General features: G+C 42.4%; 1 protein-coding gene across 4 annotated transcripts in view; it reads right to left on the bottom strand.

The window, feature by feature from the left end:
• The window catches only part of GPNMB (glycoprotein (transmembrane) nmb), a 34074-nt gene extending 17901 nt beyond the window's left edge, over positions 1-16173 (bottom strand). The window contains exons 1-5 of one of the 4 annotated variants that reach the window (XM_021101918.1): positions 15718-15918; positions 9888-10081; positions 6080-6232; positions 4367-4510; positions 1299-1463 (exon numbers count right to left, since the gene is read on the bottom strand). In XM_021101918.1, the coding sequence (XP_020957577.1) occupies positions 1299-1463; positions 4367-4510; positions 6080-6232; positions 9888-9930 (505 nt within the window). In that variant the 5' untranslated portion in view covers positions 9931-10081; positions 15718-15918. Of the gene's footprint in view, positions 1-1298; positions 1464-4366; positions 4511-6079; positions 6233-9887; positions 10082-15717 lie in introns of all 4 variants that reach the window. The other 3 variants (XM_021101920.1, XM_021101919.1, NM_001098584.1) reach the window with 3 other exon arrangements.

Below are 24314 nucleotides of genomic sequence, written 5' to 3'. Positions count from 1 at the left end.
TGAGATTTTTAACTAAGAATTTAACTCCCAGTGTTGTAATACTATTTGCTAATAATATTTACTCCTCCTAAAAAGAATCACTTCATGAGTAATAAAGCAAAGTATATACCGTTAGTGATTTTAAAAAAGAGAGTAAACAGAAGAAAGGGTGGGGGAAAAACTGTAATTGCAATGTATACATCTAAGGATAACCTGACCCCCTTGCTGTACAGTGGGAAAATAAAATTAAAAAAAAAAGAGAGTAGGCTATGTCCAAGAAGAACAGTAATTATTTTTACACAATAGAATATTATGCAGTCATTAAAATAATTTATATAAAGAATTTTCATGATATAGTCTATGCTCATGATATTGAGCAAAAATGTGTATACATTATGATCTTAATCAAATAATACTATGAAAAAGAAGAAAGAAACACTAATAGGGAAAACACCATCAGGAGTTCCCTTGTGGTACAGCAGGTTAAGGACCTTGTGTTGTCACTGCAGCATCTTGGGTTGCTGCTGTGGCTCAGGTTCAACCCCTGGTCCAAGAACATCCACTTGCCACTGGCATGGTCAAAAAAAAAAAAAAAAAAAAAAAAGGAGAGAGAGAGAAGGAGAGAAAATATCACCATGTTAACAGTGATAATCTGATATAATTATGATGGCTGATTTTTCATTTGTGCTTTTCTGTATTTTTCAAATTTCCCACAAAGAGTATAAGTTTAATACTTAAAAAAATTTTTTTGTGTGTGTGTGTGTTTTTAGGGCCACACCCACACGGCATATGGAAATTCCCAGGCTAGGGGTTGAACTGGAGCTGCAGTTGCTGGCCTACAGCACAGCCACAGCAATGCTGGATCCTTAACTCACTGAGTGAGGCCAGGGATCAAACCTGGGTCCTCATGGATACTAGTCAGGTTCGTTATTGCTAATCCATGATGGGAACCCCTTAAAATTCTTTTAAAAACATCAAAAAATTAAAAAATAAATCAACAAATGCCCACCTATATGTCATTCAAATAAATAAATATTAACATATTTTACATTACTGTTTTAGACAGAAAAAAAATTGAGTGGTTTTGCTTTAAAAAAAGAAAGATTCATTTTTTTCTCTTTGTAATTATTTGACTTCTTAGAGATCTAGCAAGGCTAACCAAGATTTTATCCACTCCAGCTAAGGAAAGTTCACAGAGTAACTGCAGTTAAAACTCCCGGTGTTGTAATTCACAATTATAGAATAAGGAAAGAGAAAATTGTAAGGTTCAAGAAAAGATAAAGAAGTAGGTAAAGGGTTTCTTTTTTTTAAAGTCCAACCAAGTGTGTGGAATACGTAGACGAAATTCCGTTTCCAGGGGTGAGGGAAAGGCTTCCCGTCAGGGAACACGTTGTGATGGCCTTGGCTGGTGCCATCTCTCCAGTCATTGTCCTCTGTCCATGCTGTCCAGTTGTAAACATATGGGTCGGGGGATGGCCCAGAATCTAAACAGAGAAACAAGCCATGATTGTCACCTGGACTCAGAATGCTCAACACGCAACATTGAATTCAACACATTTTCTAAATTTTCTTAACTGGTTTAAATATGGTTGAACAACTAAAACCCTAAAATTCAGAATTCATCTAATGGTACCTTTATGATCTGTGCCTTTTTTTTTTTTTTTTGCCTACATGTTGTATTTCAAAGAGTGTTTTTTGTTTTTTTTTTTTTTGTTTTTTTTTTTTGCTTTTTTTTTTAGGGCTGCCCCCGTGGCATATGGAGGTTTCCAGGCTAGGGTTCTAATCGGAGCTGTAGCTATGCCAGAGCCAGAGCAACGTGGGATCCAAGCCATGTCTGCAACCTATATCACAGCTCATGGAAATGCTGCATCCTTAACCCACTGAGCAGGGCCAGAGGTTGAACCCTCAACCTCATGGTTACTAGTCAGATTTGTTTCCACTGTGCCACAAGGGGAACTCTCAAAGTTTTACATAAAGCAATTATTCAGGAAAATTTAGAGATATCACTTATTTATCTTCATATGGGGTCTCCAAGTCACAACCATATTCAAACCAAACTGGGGGATGCTTTATCTTTTTACTGTGATACACTCCATCCCCCACTCATTTGACGTTATGACTCTCCACTCCTAAAGCCTACAGCCTGTATCTCCTCCTGAGGGCATTCTCCTACATACCCACATTGTCACCATCCCTAACCACAATCTAAGCAAGGGTCGCACCTTCCATTTGGCTATTTTGTTTCTTCAAATTATTTAGAGAAAAAAGCTAACTAGCTACCTATCTGGAAGCAAATAGGAAAAACTTTCTTTTTGTTTTTGTTTTTTTAGGGCTGTATCTGCGGCATATGGAAGTGGCCAAGCTAGGGGCTGAAATCAAGCTACAGCTGCCGGCCTATGCCACAGCTTGTGGCAATGCTGGATCCTTAATTCACTGAGCAAAGCCATGTATACTAGTTGGATTCTTAAACCACTGAGCCACAACGGGAACTCCAACACTTTCCATTTTGTTTTATTTATTTATTTATTTAATTTTTGAGGGCCGTGCGTGTGACATATGGAGGGTTTCAGACTAGGAGTCAAATCAGAGCTATAGCTGCCAGCCTACACCACAGTAACACAGGATCCGAGCCACATCCTCGACCTGTACCATAGCTCATGGCAACGCCAGATCCCTAGCCCACTGAGTGAGGCCAGGGGTTGAACCTATAACCTCATGGTTTCTAGTCGGATTTGTTACTGCTGCGCCACGAGAGGAACACCAACATTTTTCATTTTAAACGACTCATGAGCAGTATCTTTTCATCTAGAACAATCCCCTCACCCTCTTTTTTTTAAAGTCGCTGACATTTATACAGAGCCTTTTTGTTTATCAATCCACTACAGCCATTATTTTTTTAATTTTCCCATACATGGCCACTAGGAGCCCCTCAAGCTGCCTTCTGCATCCCTATGACCTGTCCCCATTACTCCTTTGTTTTCTGCCACAAGATCTCCCTTGTTCAACAGGTACTTTTCCTGCCCCACACCTGGAATCAGTCATTTTTTCAAAGATTCCTAGTTTCTTTTAGCGGGGATACTTTGTAAAATTTTCATAAGTAACAAGGACTATCACATAATAATGCTCAGAGGGCAAGAGTGTCATTCAAAACATTCATAAGAAACAACTTTTATAGAAGAAAAGAAAAATTGCACAGATTATTAAATACAATACCTTTTTTTTTTTTGCTATTTCTTTGGGCCGCTCCCGCGGCATATGGAGGTTCCCAGGCTAGGGGTAGAATCAGAGCTGTAGCCGCCAGCCTACGCCAGAGCCACAGCAACGCAGGATCCGAGCTGCGTCTGCAACCTACACCACAGCTCACGGCAACGCTGGATCGTTATACCCACTGAGCAAGGGCAGGGACCGAACCCGCAACCTCATGGTTCCTAGTCAGATTCGTTAACCACTGCGCCACGACGGGAACTCCTAAATACAATACCTTTTAATTACCAGAAGTAATTATAGAAGTTCTGAATAAAATCATAGCTGTACTTATTAGCCTTGTTACTGACTAAAGAATCTCAATAATTAGCTGAGTTTTTAAGAATGAACAGTTCTAACAAGATAATTTCCTTTGATGTATTTGTAATCATGTGTGTTCCTTAACATGTACAAAGAACTTAATCTGCTTTAAAAGAAAAGCAAGGAGTTCCCACTGTGGCTCAGTGGTTAACGAATCTGACTAGGAACCATGAGGTTTCGGGTTCGATCCCTGGCCTCGCTCAGTGGGTTAAGGATCCAGCGTTGCCGTGAGCTGTGGTGTAGGTTGCAGACGCCGCTCAGATCTGGCATTGCTGTGGCTGTGGTGTAGGCCGGCGGCTACAGCTCTGATTAGACCCCTAGCCTGAGAACCTCCATATACCACGTGAGAGGCCCTAGAAGAGGCAAATAAATAAATAATTTTAAAAAAGCAAAGCAAAACCAAAATATACACATTTTAGTGTTTGTGCTAGCCACACAGCTTAAGAAATGTTTGTGAGCAGAAACTGACCTAATTGGATATTCTTTGAGTAGCCAGAAGAATTCCAAGTAATAAAACCAAAATTTGAGAATCCACAAGGTATTCTCTGGACAACCAGACACTATGAAAAAGCTGAGCCTGACATTGTAGATTTGAAGAGCGTTCCCAGCAGCAGAGAGCCACCAGTTGGCTGAAGGGGTTTGGCTGATGTTGTCGAGGAGACATACTCACCCTCCCTGTCATCCAACTTGAGGAGGGGGTGACAAGGGGCGATTGCAGCATCTCGCATTTACAGAAGTACCTGTGAGCATTAAGGTTTACGAGATGGGTCTCCAGGAGGTCAGAGAACTAGTTTCTTCCTGTGAGGGGAGTAACAGTCCTTACCATTTCTGCAGTTCTTCTCATAGACTATGTTGCCATCGGCATCTTCCTTTTGGCATCTGGGGAAAACCAGGTTCACGGCGAATGTTATGGTTGAGCCCACCAGTGCTGGTGAATCACTGGTCAGAACTGCCCGCACGCGGCCCCCTAGGGCATAGAAAAGGGGAATGAAATGATCGAACATCTCTTTTCCCTTTTACTGATAAATTTAAAAAGTAAAGCTAAATCTACCAATAAGGAAATGAGGATCCTTCTGCCAATTTACAATAAATTATTTGCAGGATTCCTAACTTTTCCTGTCAGAGTAGAACATTCTCAAAGATGAATAAACTACGACAGACCAGTGGAAGAATTCGCTAGCAGTTGCCATTGCGGCTCAGCTGGTTAAGAACCCAACATAGCCTCTGTGAAGATACAGGTTTAATCCCTGCTCTCACTCAGTGGGTTAAGGATCCAGCATTGCCACAGCTGTGGCATAGGTCCCAGATGTGGCTTGGATTCAGTGTTGCTGTGACTGTGGCGTAGGCCTCAGATGCAGGTCCAAGACAACCTTAGCCTGGGAACCTCCCTATGTTGCAGGTGTAGCAACAAAATTTTTAAAAAAATTCTCTAACCACAGAAATAACACTTAAAATAATAAAACATTTGTTTAACTAGACTGAGGAGATAAGCATTTTTTTTTCTATTTTTTTTGACTATCCCTGCAACATATGGAAGTTTCCCAGGCCAGGGACTGAACTTGTGCCACGGCCGTCACCCAAGCCACTGCAGTGACAACATTAGATCCTTAACCAGGTGTGCCACAAGGGAACTTCCAGGAGATAGGTTATTAAAGGTGTATGCAGCAACTTAAGCAATGATGGATCCTTAACCCATGGAGCGAGGCCAGAGGTCAAACCTGTATCCTCATGGATACGAACCTGCTGGACCACAACAGGAACTCCGGAAAAATTCGCTGACAATCCACATTTTTGAGACAGTCAAAAACTGCTCTGGAATCTTAGAACTTCTAAAGATGACATTCCCACATTAGTTATACAAATTTGAGGCAAACCTGCTTGCTCTCCAAAATATTCCAAGAGCTACCAATTTATAAATGTCTAAGAAGATTAAACTGTGTGTATGGTTTGGAAAGTAGCTTTTTTTTTGCTTTTTAGGGCCACACTTGCAGCATATGGAAGTTCTCAGGGTAGGGGTTGAATCAGCGCTACAGCTGCTGGCCTAAGCTGCAGAGCCACATCAACTCAGGATCTGAGCCTCATCTGTCACCTATATCATAGCTTAGGGCAACTCCAGATCCTTAACCCACTGAGCAAGGCCAGGGATTGAACCTGCATCCTCATGGATCTTAGTTGGGTTCATTAACTGCTGAGGGGTTAAGAGACCTCCTTGAAAAATGGCGTTGTTCAGAAAAAGAAAAAATTGCAAAGGGAGTTCCCTTGTGGCACAGCCAGTTAAGAATCTGATGTTGCCGCTGCAGCAATTTTGGTCACTAATGTGGTGAGGGTTCGATCTCTGGCCCCAGGAACTTCCACATGCTGCCATCAAAAAAAGAAAAAAGAAAAGACTGCTAAATCCATGTGCCTCCCACTACAGTACTGCCACTCACAAAAGCAACATGACATCACCCTCTGAGACTGTGGATCTCAGAGTCCAGAATCTATAAGACTAACTGACAGGAAATTACACTTGTTTGGATGGAATCTTCTGATTTACCTTTCCAAGAGTTTTTCCACCTTGAGTCTCCCCTCTTCCAAACTGGATAGAGTTTTTCATTCCAGTCATTCTCATCTGAAGACCAGCCGTTTAATTGGTTGTGCTCCCTCATATAACTGGAAGGTCTTTCATTGCTCAGCACATCCTGAAACCCTGTAACAACATTTGAAAGAACATATTTTTTGTCTACTCCATACCTCATTTAATATGACCTAACAATGGCTAGAGCAACTTTTTTCATTTAATCAGCTTGGAAGGCACATACATAATATTTCCAATATGTCAATCAGATAGAGAGTGCTTTTTAAAAAATGTGTACTGGAAATATCTTGCATACAAATAATCGGACCCTATCTCTTGATGCACTTTACATGAATCGAGGAAATTTTTTGAGTGTATTTCTTAGCCATCATTTGATTTCTCAAAACATGTCCTCTCAAGTATTTGGATTTGATATAGTATCATTAGGAAAATACTCATGTCAATGATCTTCAGACCAATTTTTGCATCTTTTCCCATCCTAAAATGTTTATTTGGCTAAAGGAATGCCAGGCTGAGGAATGCCTCCAGGATTACAAAGATGCATACTGGTACTGTAGGGCCCACTGTTGAACAATCTGATTTTTTTTTTTTCATCTTTTTAGGGCCACACCTATGGCATATGGAGGTTCCCAGGCTAGGGGTTGAATCAGAGCTGTAGCTGCCAGCCTACACCACAGCCATAGCAACACGGGATTCGAGCCATGTCTGCAACCTACACCACAGCTCATGGCAATGCCAGGTCCTTAACCCACTGAGTGAGGCCAGGGATTGAACCCCTGTCCTTGTGGATACTAGTCGGGTTCATTAACCACTGAGCCACGAAGAGAACTCCGAACAACCTAATTTTTTATGGCCCAGCATATGGTCTGTCTTGGTGAATGTTCCCTATGCACTTGGGTAGTCTATAGTTGTTGGGGATCATGTTTTTTCAATGTCACTTATGTCAAGCTGGTAGTTTTTGGCGACTTCTCTGTTCCTACGGATTTTATGTCTGCTTGTTAGTTCCATTACTGAAAGAGGAATGTCAACAATTTTAATTGTAATTATGGATTTGCCAATTTTGTCTTTGAGTTGTCAGTATTTCCTTTATGTATTCTTAAGTTTTATTTTGAATTATTAAGTATTATTTATCATTAGGAATCGACTTTCTTTTTCTATGGTAATATTCCTTGTTCTGAAGAATACTTTGATATTAGTCCTTAGTATTTAACTGGTACATCTTTTCCCATTCTTTTACTTTCAACATATGTATGTTTTTATATCTGAAGTGGGTTTCTTGTAGATAGCAAGCTGTTGGGTTTTTTAAAAATCTAGTGTAAGAGTTTCCATTGTGCAGTGGGTTAAGAATCTGACCACAGTGGCTTTGGTTGCTGCAGAGGTGGATTCAATCCCAAGCTCTGTGGAGTAGGTTAAAGAAAGAATCTGGTGTTGCTGCAGCTGTGGCACAGGTCACAGCTGTGGCTTGAATTCAGTCCTTAGCCTGGGGATTTCTATATGCTGAGGGTGTAGCCATAAAATTAAAAATCTAGCCTAGGGGTTCCCATCATGGCTCAGTGGAAACGAATCTGATTAGCATCCAAGAGGACACAGGTTTGATTCCTGGCCTTGCTCAGTGGGTTAAGGATCCAGCGTTGCCATGAGCTGTGGTGTAGGTCACAGACGTGGCTCAGATCTGGTGTTGCTGTGGCTGTGATGTAAGCCGGTAGCTACAGCTCTGATTTGACCCCTGTCCTGGGAACCTCCATATGCCGTGGGTGTGGCCCTTAAAAGAAAAAAAAAATCTAGTCTATAATCTTCACCTGTTTTTTGGAGTGTTTAGGTAATTTACATTTAATGTAATCATCAATATTGTGGGATTTATCTACATGATGTTTTCTACTCATCCTATCTGTTCTTTATCCCTCTTTTTTCTTCTTATACCTTTTGGGATTGTTTTTGGATTCCATTTCATCTTCGTCATTGGCTTATTAGCTCTTTGTTTTGTTTTGAGTGGTTGTGCAAGGGTTTATAACATTCTAGTTCTTCTCAACATTTTTCCAATCTTCAAACACCATACGCAAAAATAAACTCAAAATGGATTAAAGACCTAAATGTAAGGCCAGATACTATAAAACTCTTAGTGGAAAAAATAGGCAAAAGACTCCTTGACATAAATCAGAGCCAACATCTTTTTGGAACCACCTCCTAGAGTAATGAAAATAAAAACAAAAATAAACAAACGGGACCTAGTTAAGCTTACAAACTTTTGCGGTGTTCCTGTAGTGGTTCAGCAGAAATGAATCTAACCAGTACCCATAAGGACACAGGTTTAATCCCTGGCCTTGCTCAGTGGGTTAAGGATCTGGCACTGCCATGAGCTGCGGTGTAGGTCACAGATGTGGCTCCGATCTGGCATTGCTGTGGCTGTGGCATAGGCCAGTGGAAACAACTCTGATTCAACCCCTAGCCTGGGAACCTCCATATGCCTCAGGTGTGGCCCTAAAAAGAAAAAAAAAAAAAAACAAAAACAAACAAAAAAAACTTACAAACTTTTTCACAACCAAGGAAACCATAAAAAAATGAAAAGACAACCCACAGAATGGAATAATCTTTGCAAACAAAGTGACTGACAAGGGATTAATCTCAAAAATATACAAACATTTAATATAGCTTTTTATCAAAAAAACAAACAACTTGATCAAAAAATGGTCAGAAGATCTAAATAGACTTCTCCCAAGAACACAGACAAGTGGCCAAAAAGCACATGAAAAGATGCTCAACAGCACTACTTATTAGAGAAATGCAAATCAAAACTGCAATGAGGTATCACCTTACACCAGGCAGAACAGCCATCGAAGTGTCTACAAACAATAAATGCTGAAGAGGGTATAAGAAAAGGGAACCTTCCTATGCTGTTAATGGGAATGTTAACTTAGTACAACTACTATGGAGAACAGTATAGAGATTCCTTAAAAAATCAGTGGGTCTGGGTCAGGGATCTGGCGTTGCTGTGAGCTGTGGTGTAGGTCAGATGCTGCTCGGACCCCGAGTTGCTGTGGCTGTTGTGTAGGTCAGCAGTTGTAGCTCCGATTCAACCCCTAGCCTGGGACCTTCCATATGCTGTGGGTGCAGCCCTAAAAACAAAATAAAAAAAACCCACAAGCTAAACATAAAACTACTATATGATCCAGCAATCCCACTCCTAATATATATCTGTAGAAAACAATGATTTGAAAAGATATATACCCCAGTGTTCACTGAAGCACTATTTACAGTATTAAAGACATGGATGCAGTCTAAATGTTCATCAACAGAAGAATGGATAAACAATATGTGGTACATATATACAATGGAATATTACTCAGCCATAAAAGAACAAAATAATGCCATTTGCAGCAACATGGATGGACCTAGAAATAAGTCAAAGACAAATCCATATGAGATCACTAATATGTGGATTCTAATAAAATGATACTTACAAAACAGAAACAGACTCAAGGATTTCAAAAACAAAATTGTGGTTACCAAAGGGGAAAGGAGGGCAGGAGGAGGGAAAACTTGGGAGCTTGGGTTTGACATATACACACTATTGTGTATAAAATAGATGGGTAACAAGCACCTACTGAATAGCACAGGGAATTCTACTCAATACCGTTTAATAATCTATATGAAAAAGAATCTGAAAAGGAATGGAAATATGTATCACAGATTTACTTTGCTACACAGCTGAAATTAAGTCACCTATACTCCAATAAAGTTAAAATTAAAAATTTTTTTCCAATCTCACATTGACGTCTTTTTGTCTTTTCTGACAAGTCTGGTGTTGACATTATCCTTTCTTTGTAGATTGTAGCAGGCAGCTTCTTGCCAGCATTCCTCCTCTTTCTCTTGTTGCAGTGTTTCTACCATAGTGATTCAAAATTCCAGGGGCTCACTTTTCCAGCTTTCCTTACAGTTTGGGTGGAAACAGATGATTAGGTCCTGGGACATGAAAGAAAGTCTGCTAAAGGCTTCTGGGAAGGCTTTTCCTCCTCTATTAAAAGAAATGTGAAAACAAACTCTAGTTTTTCCTCCTGAGAATTGATTTTGGAAATGGTAGGATAATAGTACAATGTCTGGAGCTAGACAGCCATATTTAACCATGAGGACACAAATCTGAGGAAGCAAGCCAACCCACCAAAGGCATCACAAAGGAAGGATGAAAAGAAAGAGTCCTTGATGACGTTGTGTAGCTCTTGCTCTAGTCTACCTTTGGATAGACTGAGATACTAAATGTCTTGCTCAACCTATTTGAGTATTATTTTAATCACAGGCAAAAGTTCCATTGTCTGTAACCCTCAGCCAGTCCTTAATCATATACTACCATAAACTGTTCTCTCGTCTGGTCATATCGTCTTGGGTATTGTCTTGGCCATTGTTTCAAAGCCAGAAACACAGTCTCTTTGCTCTTTTTTTTTTTTTTTTCTCCCCAGGGCCGCACTCCCAACATATGGAGGTTCCCAGGCTAGGGGTTGAATCGGAGCTGGGGCTGCCAGCCTACACCACAGCTCACAGCAATGCTGGATCCTTAACCCACTGAGCAAGGCCAGGGATCGGACCCACATCCTCATGGATTCGAGTCAGGTTCATTAACAACTGAGCCATGACAGGAACCCCTTAAATCTTGGAAGAGGCTTTCCATAGGAGTGGTATTTAGTAAGTATTCACAGAAGCCATACTGAGTGGATGCCACTAAACTCTGCCTTGTATCCCTCCTTGCTGGTAGGAGGAGAGAGCAGGACTTAACTCCCTTCTTGTAGTGGAGGCAGATGATTGGGAAAGAACATTGAGCTGAGACTCACTGAACCAGCTACTCAACAGGCTATGTGATTTCAGGCCATGTTTCTTCTCTGGGCTCTCAAATCAGGCAAAACTCAGATGCCCTGTGATACTGTGAGACTGTTCCTATTGGAAACAGATACTAAGTGAGGGCAGGACAGGCATGTTTATCTATAAAGGTTTATAACTGGAAATTCAGTTGAATTGAGTCATAAAATGGTAGAATATTCAATATGGAAAGAACTAAGATTAGTTAGTTCAATTACAGATGAAGAAATTCAGGTCTAGAAAAGTAGTATGATCAGTCATCTTTAGTCAAGTGGAAATAAAGATTTGTATCTTTTGATTCCCAGGACCAGTTTTTTCTATTATTCTAAAGACTTCCTCTCCCTCAGATCCTCAGTGAAAGTCAGTGTTTCCAGAAACATAATCCAAACACAGGCTTCTCCTCTGATTTTAAATGTCACAAGTCAAGGAAAAATATAAACCTAATAGGAAAGTGACAAGGAATAGACACATAGGTCCATACCACAGACTAGAGAACCCAGAAATCAAGTCACACAGATATGCCCTACTGAATTTTTTTTTTTTTTTTTTTTGCTTTTAAGGGCTGCACCCATGGCATATGGAAATTCTCAGGCCAGGGGTTGAATCAGAGCTACAGCTGCTGGCCACAGCCACAGCAACGAGGGATCTGGGCCACATCTGTGACCTATACCACAGCTCACGGCAATGCCGGATCCTTAACCCACTCTGCTAGGTCAGGGATCAAACCTGAAACCTCACGGTTCCTAGTCAGATCCGTTTCTACTGCGCCACGATAGGAACTCCTGCCCTACAGATTTTTGATAAAAATGGAAAAATAATCCAATGAAGGAAAGATAGCCTTTCAACAAAGATTGTAAAAAAGTAAAAAGCATAGGAGAAAGTGTAAGGCTCTAAGTAGGCAAGAATTCTTAAGTTAACATCAAAAACAATCTTTAACAGGAAGAGTTGATATACTGGACCTGAATAGTATTAAAATTTTTTCCTCTCAAATACCATGTGAAGAAGATAAAAGGCCATTTGCAGACTAAGAGAAAATATTTGCAAACCACATTTCCAACAAAGAAATAGAATCTCCGGAGTTCCCATCGTGGCGCAGTGGTTAACGAATCCGACTAGGAACCATGAGGTTGCGGGTTCGGTCCCTGCCCTTGCTCAGTGGGTTAACGATCCGGCGTTGCCGTGAGCTGTGGTGTAGGTCGCAGACGCGGCTCGGATCCCCCGTTGCTGTGGCTGTGGCGTAGGCCGGTGGCTACAGCTCCGATTAGACCCCTAGCCTGGGAACCTCCATATGCCGTGGGAGCGGCCCAAGAAATAGCAACAACAGCAGCAACAACAACAAAAGACAAAAAAAAAAAAGAAATAGAATCTCCAAAATATAAAGGATTTTCAAAACGTTAAAAAAACAATCCAGGTAAAAGACATGAACAGACATTTCACAAATGAGGATGTACATATGGCAAATAAACACCTATCTGAAGGACTAAATTGAAAAATGATGACATCAGATGTAGGTAAGGACATAGAGAAAATGAATCACTCATACACTGCTGATGGGAATGGTACAGTCATTCTGGAAAACAGTTTGGCAGTTTCTTGTGAATCTCAAAATGCAATTACTATGCAACCAAGCAACTGTTCTCTTGGGCGTTTGTCCCAGAGAAATGGAAACTTAGGTTCACATAAAAACCTGTACTTGAACTTTCACAGCAGCTTTATCCATAGTAGTTCAAGCTGGAACAATGCAGAAATTTTTCATTGGTCGAATGTGGTTGATCCATGTAGTATGGAATACTAATCAATGATAAATAGGAACAAACTCTTCAATAAATCATGTTGAGTAAAAATAGCCAATCATCCCAAATTACATATGTATGATTCCATTTCTATCATTCTTGAAGTGACGAAATTATAAAATTGGAGAATGGATTAGAGATTGCCTGGGCCTGGGGGTGTGGTAGAGTGGGCAAAGGAAGTGGATTCAGATCTTTGTGGTGATGAGACTGTACTGTATTTGGACTCTGTTTATGTCAGTATCCTAGTTGCAACATTGTACTGAAGCTTTGTAAGATGTTACCACTGGGAGAAACTGAGTAAAGGGTACAATACAGTGGGATCGCTTTCCACTCTTCCTTGAAAGTGAATGTTTAAGTCTACGATGACCTCAAAATAAAAAGCTGAATTGAAAAACACAACACAGAGTTCTGCTCGTGGCTCAGGGGTAATGAACCCGACTAGTATCCATGAGGATGCAGGTTTGATCCCTGGCCTTGCTCAGTGGGTTAAGGATCCTGTGTTGCTGTGTCTGTGGCGTAGGCGAGCAGCTATAGCTCTGATATAATCTCTAACCTGGGAACGTCCATATGCACTGGGTACGGCCCTAAAAAAGATTAAAACACACACATGACAACAACAACAAAAACCCAATAGTAAGATTTTAAAAGAAAAAAAGAGGTTGGCGGGGGCAGGGGGAATAGATGTGAAGGTAAGTGGGATCACAACCCAGCACTACTGTGGCCATTCCCTCTACCCTTTGGATGCCAGAAAGGTAGTCGCTGGGCCATTAGTGAATTGCTTGTCAGTACCTTCTCCTTCCTCCCTTTTACCAGGGCTATGATGGAAAATGGCAAGGAAATCCCTTCATCCTCTTTTTTTCTGGTCAGGATGCTTAGTCTTAAGGCAAGGTGAAGCGGGCACAGCAGGTTTTGATGCACTGCTAATAGGTTGGGCTTCTGTTCTCAACTTCCCAGCCAAGCTCAGGCTGATCTGCTTCACTGAGCAGAGCCAGCAGGTGCTGGTGGACAGAAGGCTAGAATCAGGTGCAGGGGCTCCACACTGACTCTGCAGCTCTCTGTCCCTCCATCTCCCCAACTGTGGGCTCTGGGTGGGGGATCTGTCCGGGGGGGGTACACTGAGATAAGACAATTGCTACCAGGCACCACTCCTATTCCTAGCACTTGTTAGCTGATCTCACAGGAACGCTATGAGCCAGTTTTGCAAACAAAGACTGAAAGCTCTGGGGCGCTAGGCCACTCCCGGTCCAGCACCAGGGCTGGCAGGAAGGGCAGTGGTTGGCACAGAAGCTTCTTCCTCTTACCGCTGGACTGTCAGGAGCGAGTTTCCTGCTCTCTCTTGCAGCCCATGTCCCCTTATCTGGAACAGGGGCCAGTGCTAGCCTCCTTTGGCTGTTGCCAGGCCTCTGGCGGCACGGTTACCCCTACACGTGCCAAATCCCAGGCAGCAGCTCTCCGGTCCCACCGGCGCAGTCCCTGTATGTCTGCATGTGGGCTCTCTGGTCAAGGTCGAGGGCCCCCTTCCTGTCCTGTGATAGTCACCGCAGACCGTGGGTGAGAGTCTCCCTGGGCCTAAGGTGCCCCAGCTTCTGGTCTAAGCACCTGCTGAAGAACTGTCCTCCCGCCACTCTCCTCCCCTCCACACACCCTAGGTCCTCAGCCCAGCCCCCCTACTACCCGGGGCTCCAGGTGCCCCCAGCGCACCCTCAACCCCGGGCCTCTTTCTCGCCCCTGGGAACCGGCCCAAGCTTGGGGTCCAGAAGCGGCTCTCTCCCTTCCTTCTCTCACTCCTCCACCCAGCAGCGCTCTGCAAGGGCCACCTGCGGTAGGCTTTTCTCTCCCTGTAGGAGCAGTGAGAGGGAGGTGTGCACGTGTGTTGGGGATTAGCTCAGAGCTGGGCCCAGGAGGTGAAAAACTAGAACTGGGTTTCTCATTTCCTTACCTGTGGAATAGTGTGTGAGGGCCATCTGCTCCACAAAGGTGGTTGTGGGGACCACAGAGTGATATAAGCCAAGCAGCTGGCATGGCCACTACACATGGTGGGCCTCTCAGTGGCTCAGCAACTCTGGCTTCCATCCCAATCACAAGAGGACATTGTAAGAGCCACAGGTGAGGCATATGGAGATTCCCAGGCTAGGGGTCGAATCAGAGCCACAGCTGCTGGCCTACATCACAGCCACAGCAACGTGGGATATGAGCCGTGTCTGCAAACTACACTGCAGCTCTGTGGCAATGCTGGATCAATTCACTGAGTTCTGAGGCTAGAGATCTAACCCACATCCTCATGGATACTAGTCGGGTTCGTTTCCACTGAGCCACAGTGGGAATTCCCAAGAGGGGCTTTTTAGGCAAGGATGCTCCGACCCCACCTCCGATGATTCTGATCTTATTGACCTGTGCATGAACACTGTTAAAGTCTCTTAACTAGAAAAGAGACCCAGGGCTTCAGCTCTTCTCTCATAATCTCACTACAGCAGCAGCAAACCCCCACAGGCCTGTGAAACGTATCAGCAGGATGGGCACCAGCTTCTGGATTGGGATTATTAGAAAGCCTGTTTCCAGACTTTGGGACCTTTTATCTGAGGGCTCTACCCTGTTGGATAGAAACCAGACAAATTTTAGTGGGTAGCGAGTTGCTGTGTTCTCAGGCCAGGGACTGGGTCCTTCACAGCCCTATTCCCCCCACAGTCTCCAATAGAATGGGTGGCAATTTTGATGGGAAAAAGCTCCACCAGAGAGGGGCTGCATTGCATGTCTTTTCCTTCCAAGAGACTGGAGCAAAGAATGGAACTGAAACCATTTTGCCAGAGTTTCAACATCCCCAGTGGTTCCCAGGAGAAGAAACAAGTGAGCATAAATGCTTCCTCAAGTCCAACTTCTGGCTCAGTGTTACTTCAGACAAACCCATGACTTCAGCTAATAGCCAGAGAATGGATTAAACACAGAAATTGAGTTACTCACGTTTGGCGGCATCAAGTGGCAATATTGCAGCCAGAAGCAGAAATCCCAGAAAACAGTAGAGACATTCCATGCTGAATCTTCACAGACCCGGGAAATCAAGGTTTAACTTGTAACTCTTCTGGCTCCATCCACTAAGAACAGTGCTCTCCTGGCTTCTGCTGTGCCCTGTTCCTTGTTTTAATGAAATACTGGGCCTCGGGGCAGATCATGTGATGGTATTAAACAGCATTGCTTGATCTGCTCTCTGGAGTTCAACCACTTAGAACTCATGTGCTTCTGACTCATTCGCTCTTAGCATCTATTCACTTTTCAAATGCACACCATTTCAGTGTTGTGATTTCCTATTTCTAGTTAAAGGACTTTCTGTCCTCTGGACCCTGTTTTGATATCCTTCCCCAAATTTCAATTACCAGTCTCATTGCTTATCAACTTGCTGCATATATTTCCTTTACTGATTCACTCACACAGATCATGTTGAGATGTCACAGTTATGCTTCTTTTGCTACAATTTAGATGATCTGTTCTTCCTAGTTGTAGCTAATGCTTGCACATTTCCTTCCCCCAAGAGGACACAAAGATGGGAAGAGACCTCGTACATCACTTGAAATTATGGATGATGTATACGGATAAAAACATATGTTGTACCAGAAGGTGTTTGAAACAGCTGCACAGCTTCTGGTAGTTTAGCAATTTACTCCAAAGTGCATTTTAGGATATCTGGGCAATTCCATGTAACTTTTGGCACAACCTGAATCACCCCCCCCTTTTTTTTTTTGCTTTTTAGGGTTGCACTCTCAGCATATGGAGGTTCCCAGCCTAGGGGTGCAATCAGAGCTACAGCTGCCATCCTACACCACAGCTACAGCAACGGGGGATCCGAGCCGAGTCTGTGACCTACACCACAGCTCACAGCAATGCCAGATCCTTAACCCACTGAGTGAGGCCAGGGATTGAACCCACAACCTCATGGTTCCTAGTTGGATTCGTTTCTGCTGTGCCACCATGGGAACTCCGCCAACCTGAATCCTTTTTGATGCCTGCTCCCAAAACACTTCTTTATGATCTGTCACTGAGTCAATTGCATTAAACATACAGCCTATTTATTTCATGTTACATAAAGCAGGCATTAAATATAAAAATGAGCTTGAACATAAGTTTTTATCACATTGCTTCTGGTTACAGAATGTGCAGAAAATGTGACACCCTCAACACTTTACTGCACATGATCATTCTCTAAGTCACATCCACATAACCATTTTCAGCTTATATAGAAGCCCTGGTTGGAGTTCCCGGTGTGGCACAGCAGAAATGAATCCGCTAGGAACCTTAAGGTTGCAGATCAATTCCTGGCCTCACTCAGTGGGTTAAGAATCCCGCATTGCAATGAGCAGTGTTGTAGGTTGCAGACATGGCTCAGATCTGGCATTGCTGTAGCTTTGGCGTAGGCCAGCAGCAACAGCTCTGATTAGACCCCTAGCCTGAGAACCTCTATATGCTGCGGCACTAAAAAAGCAAAAAAAGCAAAAACAAAACAAAACAAAACAAACAAACAAACAAAAAAAAACAAAAAACGAAGCCCTGGATAAAATTTGGGGTAATGGTTTATGTTTCAGTTGTGCTAATGAGGAGTAGAAATAAATAGTCTGTGAAACTCCCTACCCTGAGGCCATGCAAGCTCTTTAGAGCTGCTTTTACAGCCTTTGAAGCAAATATGAAGAGAAAAAAGCTGGAAAGGAAGCACATGCACAACAAAAACAAAAGCGTTTTCAAACATAGACGAGTAAGTCAATAATGGGATTGTTAGTTTTATGTAATATGAATAACCTATATAGTTCCGTTTGCTTTTTACAACAAACATGAGTAACTTTCATAATTAAAAAAAGCTTTTCAGTTTAGGGAAAATGTGCTGTTGATTTTTTAAAAGTATCTTTTCCCTGTGCTACTTACAATTAGTTCTGGCTTCTATTTTGGGCCACATTAGCTCCTTCTGATTCTAAATAAACTGGAAGTGACAGACTCTTCTATAACCAAATCTTAACTAGGGTGACAGACACAGTGATCAAATCTTTTATGTCTTCTCTCCAACCCTGTCCCATTCAAAGGGGGTGATGATGACAACCAAGGCAACAGGCAAAACAGCTGGATGTTGGTGAAGATGCCAGAAGTTCTTAATTTCAAAGGCTTATAAATTGGGTGATCAGTGGCTTGATAATCAACAGTTGATAACATATCAAGTAGCTTGCTTTCAGATACTAGACTATTTTGGGTAAGATATCACCTCAAGGATTTCCCATTGTGGTTTGGCGGGTTAAGAACCTGACTAATCTCCATGAGGATGTGGGTTTTAATCCCTGACCTCCTTCAGTGGGTTAAGGACCCCCATTCCTGTGGCTGTGGCATAGGCTGGCAGCTACTGCTCCAATTCCACCCCTAATCTGGAAACCTCCATATACCCTGTGTGAAACCATTAAAAATAATAATAACCTCAAGCTTTTTTCCTTTTTCTTTTTAAATAAAATCATACTGTGGAGTTCCCATTGTGACACAGCAGTAACAAATCCGACCAGGAACCATGAGGTTGCAGGTTTGATCCCTGGCCTCACTCAGTGGGTTGAGGATCCAGTGTTGCCATGAGCTGGGGTGTGGGTTGCAGATGCGGCTCGGATCTGGTATTGCTGTGGCTATGGTGTAGGCTGGCAGCTGCAGCTCCAAGTGGACCCCTAGCCTGGGAACCTCCATATGCCACAGGTGCGGCCCTAAAAAGCAAAAAAGAAAATAAAAAATAATAAAAAAAAATTCATACTGTGAAGTGTTTGAAGTAGTTCACTGAAAGAAGGGAACTGTCTCAATTTCTTGGTATTACGGACATGACTTTCCTGCTGGAATTGATGTTGAGAAAATTATAGTCAACTTTTTAGAATGTCCTCGATTGCCTCTAAGCAGCCTGGTTTCTGACACCCTTCATGCAGCCACAGGCCCCCCTGAGGAGTAGCCTGAGCTGTGATGATGGCAGCAGCCACCCAGAAGGGGACAAGGGAGTGGCAGGAGGCAGACACACCCAGGTGTCACAGCTGACTGTGGGGTAATGGGGTGTGTGTGTGTTACCTTTAATTTTAGGAAATTTTTTAGTTCTAACTGGTATTTTTAAGCCAGATAAAAACAACTTGTACACAGAGTTTGGCTTAATTCCCTATCACCCCTGTTACAGAACTTGCAGAAACTTGGAGACTTAAAAGAACACAATTTATTATCTTGGAGTTCCTGTCATGGTGCAGCCAAAACGAGTCCAACTAGGAAACATTAACTTTCAGGGTCAATCCCTGGCCTCACTCAGTGGGTTAAGGATCCGTCGTTGCTGTGAGCTGTGGTGTAAGTCGCAGATGGGGCTTGGATCTGGCGTTGCTATGGCTCTGGCGTAGGGCGGCAGCAACAGCTCCAATTAGACCCCTAGCCTGCGAACCTCCATAGGCCACTGATGTGGCCCTAAAAAGACAAAAGACTGTAAAATAAAATGCTATTTTAGAAAAAAATCTATTATCTTACATTCTGGAAGTTGAAAGTCTGAAATGGGTCTCGATGGGCCAATGTTAAAGTGGGAGCAGGGAAGATCTAGTAAAGCATCTGTTTCCTTGCCTTTTCCAGCTCCTTGAGGCGTCCTGGTTTGTGGCCTGCTTCCATCACCAACCCCAGCGGCTCAAGTCTCTCTCACACGGAATCCGTCCGACACTGACGCTCCTTCCTCTCACTTATAAGCCCCTGGTGATTACATTGGTCTCACCTGGATAATCCAGATTAATTTCCTTGTCTTTTTTTTTTTTTTTTTTCTTTTTAGGGCTGCACCTAAGGCATATAGAGGTTCCCAGGCTAGGAGTCGAATCAGAGCTACAGCTGCTGACCTATGCCACAGCTGCATCTGTGACCTACACCACAGTACATGGCAATGCCAGATACTTGACCTACTGATTGAGGCCAGGTATCGAACTTGCTTCATCATGGATGCTAGTCTGGTTCTTAACCCGCTGAGCCACAACAGGAACATCTCATTTCCTTGTCTTAAAATCAGTTGATTAGCAACCTTAATTCCATCTGCGACCTTTGATCCCTCTGGCCATAGAACATGTTCACAGGTTCTGGGGATTAGGATGAGGAATCTTCCAGGGGCCGTTTTCCTATCACAGTTATCCAGCAGATGATTTAGCAAAAAATTCTGCTTATAAAAACAGTGTGCTATGAGAGCAGTGATGGGAAGTAGATCTCAAAGGTTACAAGACTTGTTGAAACAAAGCCTTCGATACTTGGCAGAGCAGAAAGGCAAGAATAAACTAAAGATAAAGGAGTCAGTTCACAGAGAAAGCCCATGTGACTGCCTTGTCCTAATGTGGGTTTTTTAATGTGTTATAATCAGAGTCACGATTTTCAGATTTAAGCATTAATGAATGACTCAGAGGCTTCTGTTTTGTGTCCAGTTCCTTGGCCTCTCCCATTTGGGTGCTCCCCACATGACTAAGTAATTAAAGCCCCTTGTTTCAAGATTTGCTAAGTTTTGAAATTACGCTTCCCTTCCACCAGAATATTTCCCCTAGCTTTTCAGGGAAAGAGGAAAAAACGAATTGGGTATGGCATCCTTTTCTGGTCATCTCAGCAATCATAAAGCAGCAATAGCTGTTGTATTTTGAACCTGATTTCCTACCTGGAGGAATTGGACACTAGATCCAGGCAAAGGAGTTTATGTCTTGGGGTGCTGACAGCAAACAGATTTTGCCATGGCTCTTCTTACAGAGTCACTGGCCTATATGAAATTAGAAAAAGCTGTAGGTGTAGAAAAATGTGGATTATCATACTATTTTAAGTCCTCATTTTATTTTTAAAGTACTTTCTCTGAATTATTAGTGTAGAAGGAGAATAAGACATGAAAGTTTCACATGTGGATGTGGAAACAATGATGCATGGGCTTCTTCATTTTCCACTTTTGGTGCTTGTAGATTAGTGGAACGGAAAATAACGGGATCTCTGGCGAGAGAAAGAAGGGAGGGGCTGAAATAGAAATCCAAATGGAAACCTGACTTCCAGGTTTTTGATTATTACGGATTATCCAGAAATGTCTCAGAACACTGGAGCAAGTGCTTTGTGTTCATTCACTGGAGATCAATTATAATCCCAAGAAGAGGTCAGAGCAAAAATCAAAAGGGATTTTAACTGTAGAAGAAAATCCAGGAAATTGAAGCTGGAAGAGCCTCTTGGATCTTTATTCTCACACCTAAATTCAATTTTTTCTCAATGAAAATTTTTTCTTTTTTGGCCACCCTCTGCAGCCTATGAAAGTTCCCAGGCCAGAGATCAAATCTGAGCCACAGTTTGTGACCTATGCCACAGCAGCAGTGCTGGATATTTAACCCACTACACCAGTGGGCCTCCTTGATGAAATCTGTTAACACCTCATTTAGATTTTAATTCAGCAAGCACCAGTGGAGGTCTGCTTTTCTCTGGTGGCCACTGCCCACCAAAGCGTGAGTGACAATCTTTGACCTCAAAGGAGCATAAAATCTCATAGAGAGGATTAGACTCATAGAACATGTAATAGTATGAAACACTCTTTGAAATTTTTTACCCTGAAAACTTTGAAACATACACAAAGATAGATAGAGAGAATAACAATCAACCTCCACGTACCCATCACTTGCTCCCATGGTCATCAATATATGGCAAATCTCATTTCATCCATCCCACTCCCCTCGCCATAATGTGCTGGATTATTTAAAAACCAACTCGACATATCACTGGTGTTTGGTATGTAAATGAAGTCATGTACATAGAGCTGAAAGAGTTCAAAGAAGGTGGAGGATGAAGAGAAATCTTTATCGAGAAAGGATGACGACAGTTCTTGAGTGATGAGCTACATTGGATAAACAGAGAGAGGCATGGGGAGAAGGCATTCAGGCGGGAGGAAATAATGTGACTTGAAAAAGTGACACTTTTTAAAAAGGTGGTCTATTGGTTAAGGATTTGATGTTGTCAGCACTGTGGCTTGGGTTCAATCCCTGGCCCTGGAAACTTCCGAATGCTTCGGAAACAGCTAAAAAAAAAGAAAAGAAAAAAAGGAGTACAGTATAGATGCATGTTACAATGCAGATGAACCTCAAAAACATGCTCAGTGAAAGAAACCAGACACAAAAAGTCACATATTATATGATGCTACTTATATGAAATACCCAGAATAAGCAAATCCATGGAAAGAAAACAGATTGGTGACTGCCAGTGCCTGCAGGGAGATCAGAATGGGGAGTAACTGCTTAATGAGTATGAGGTTTTATTTTGATGTGGTAAAAAAATTTGGAAACTAGATGGAGGTGGTGGTTGCATAACATTGTGAATGTACTCAATGCCAATGACTGTTCACTTTTTTTTTTTTGGGGGGGTCTTTTTTTCTAGGGCTGCACCTGCAGCATATGGAAGTTCCCAGGCTAGGGGTTGAATCAGAGCTGCAGCTGCTAGCCTATGCCACAGCCACAGCAATGCTGGATCTGAGCCACATCTGCGACCTACACCACAGCTCAAGGCAATGTCAGATCTTTAACCCACTGAGTCAGGCCACGGGTCGAACCCACATCCTCATAGATGCTAGTCAGGTTCGTTACCACTGAGCCACGATGGGAACTCCTGAATGGTTTATTTTAAAATGGTTAATATTATGTGAATTTCACCAGATCACAAAAAAATGAACATCAGTGATTAACTCCACAATGCCTTTTGTTAGTTGTGTCAGGCATGATGCTAGAAACTGAGGATAAAAGGACCCCAGGCTTTATGAGGCTTTGTAGACCAGCTGGAGGCAGCAGCCAAGTGAAGAAGCATGTGGAGATGCTACAGTAGAAATATGTGAGGGTGAACGTGGAGGGGAAAAAAAGGATCTTCTCAGATCCATCTGGGTAGCACAGTCAAACACAAATATAATGTGAGCCAAGTGTGTATCTTTAAATTTCCTGGAAGTCACGATAAAAAAAAAAGAGAGAGAGAGAAACAGCTGAAATTCTTTTAATATTATGCTTCATTTAACTTAACTCTAAAACATTATTTCAACATGCAATCAATGTGTGAAATTGTTCATGAGATAGCTTATATTTTTCTCATGCCAAGTCTTTGAAATCCAGTATGTACTTTACGCATACAGCATACGTCAACTTAGACCAGCCCATTGCCAGAGCTCACTGGCCACCCATGCCAGTGGCTGGTGCGTCACACAGACTAGCTCCAGAGGGACAGGAACAGCATCCCCAGAGGGTAAGCAGTGGCCTGGAGCTTGTGCTGCTCCAGTCAGACAAAGTCAGGGGTGGGGGGGTTCATGGCCTCAAGGGGAGCTGAGGTCTGCAAGCCATGAGGGTGACATGCCTACCCCACAGCCGGGGCGGAGGGTCAAGCCAAATTTTGATGGAAAGTAAGTCTAATAGGGAGGATGTTTTAAGGATTCCCAGGAGTGGAGATAAAGAAGAAACATAGAGGTCGAGTCCTCATTACAGCTAATAGATTTAATGACCACTCCCCACACCCGACTGCCTGTCTCCAGCATTCTTTTCAAAGTGGAAATTTCTTGCAAAACTCGATTGTAAAATTTTTCATCTCAACTTAGTCATCAGCGCCTTGCTCAAGGTCATGTTTCAGTGTCAGCAACAGGGAAATCTCTCAGGGTAGCTGATTTTAGAAATGTAAGCTATGGTCCCACAACCTTCTTCAACTTTCATGTTATTTTAAAATAATTTCAGGAGTTCCCATTGTGGCTCAGTGGTTAATGACTCCGACTAGGAACCACGAGGTTGCGGGTTGGATCCCTGGCCTCACTCAATGAGTTAAGGATCCAGCGTTGTCATGAGCTGTGGTGTAGGTTGCAGATGTGGCTTGGATCCTGTGTTGCTGTGGCTGTGGAGAGGGGGGAGGCTACAGCTCCGATTAGACCCCCAGCCTGGGAACCTCCGTATGCCACAGGTGCGGCCCTACAAAAGACAAAAAGACAAATAAATAAATAAATAAATAAATAAATTTCAAACATATAAGAGAGTTACAAGAATAGTATGAGAACTCCCATATACCCTTTACCCAGACTTACCAATTTTAACATTTTGTCACATTTGCACACTACCTAGTTTACATATACTTGTATGTATATACATATATACACATACATACATATTATTAGTTTTGTTACGTATTTATTTAGCATTATTTATTTGTTTATTTTTGGCTTTTAATTCAATGGATTTTTATTACATTTATAGTTGTACAATGATCATCCCAAACCCCCAGCCCATTCCCCCCCCATATTATTGGTTTTTTATGAACCATAGATTGCAGATACTATGTTCCTTTATTCTTATTTTCTTCAGTTGAATTTTTTTTTTTTTTGGCTGTTCCCATGGCATGTGGAAGTTCCTAGGCCAGGGACTAAACCTGAGCCATAGCAGTAACCCAAGTCACAGCAGTGACAATGCCAAGTCCTTAACCACTAGGTCACCAGGGAACTCCTCTCTTCAGCTGATTATTTCTTAAGATCAACGGTATTCTGTTAATATAAGTTCAGTGAAATTAACAAAATCAGAAGTTTAACA

The sequence above is a fragment of the Sus scrofa genome, chromosome 9 (genome assembly GCF_000003025.6).
Source record: "Sus scrofa isolate TJ Tabasco breed Duroc chromosome 9, Sscrofa11.1, whole genome shotgun sequence".
Taxonomy (NCBI): domain Eukaryota; kingdom Metazoa; phylum Chordata; class Mammalia; order Artiodactyla; family Suidae; genus Sus; species Sus scrofa.
The sequence above is the reverse complement of the archived record's forward strand: the minus strand, read 5'-3'. Positions and strand labels throughout refer to the sequence as shown.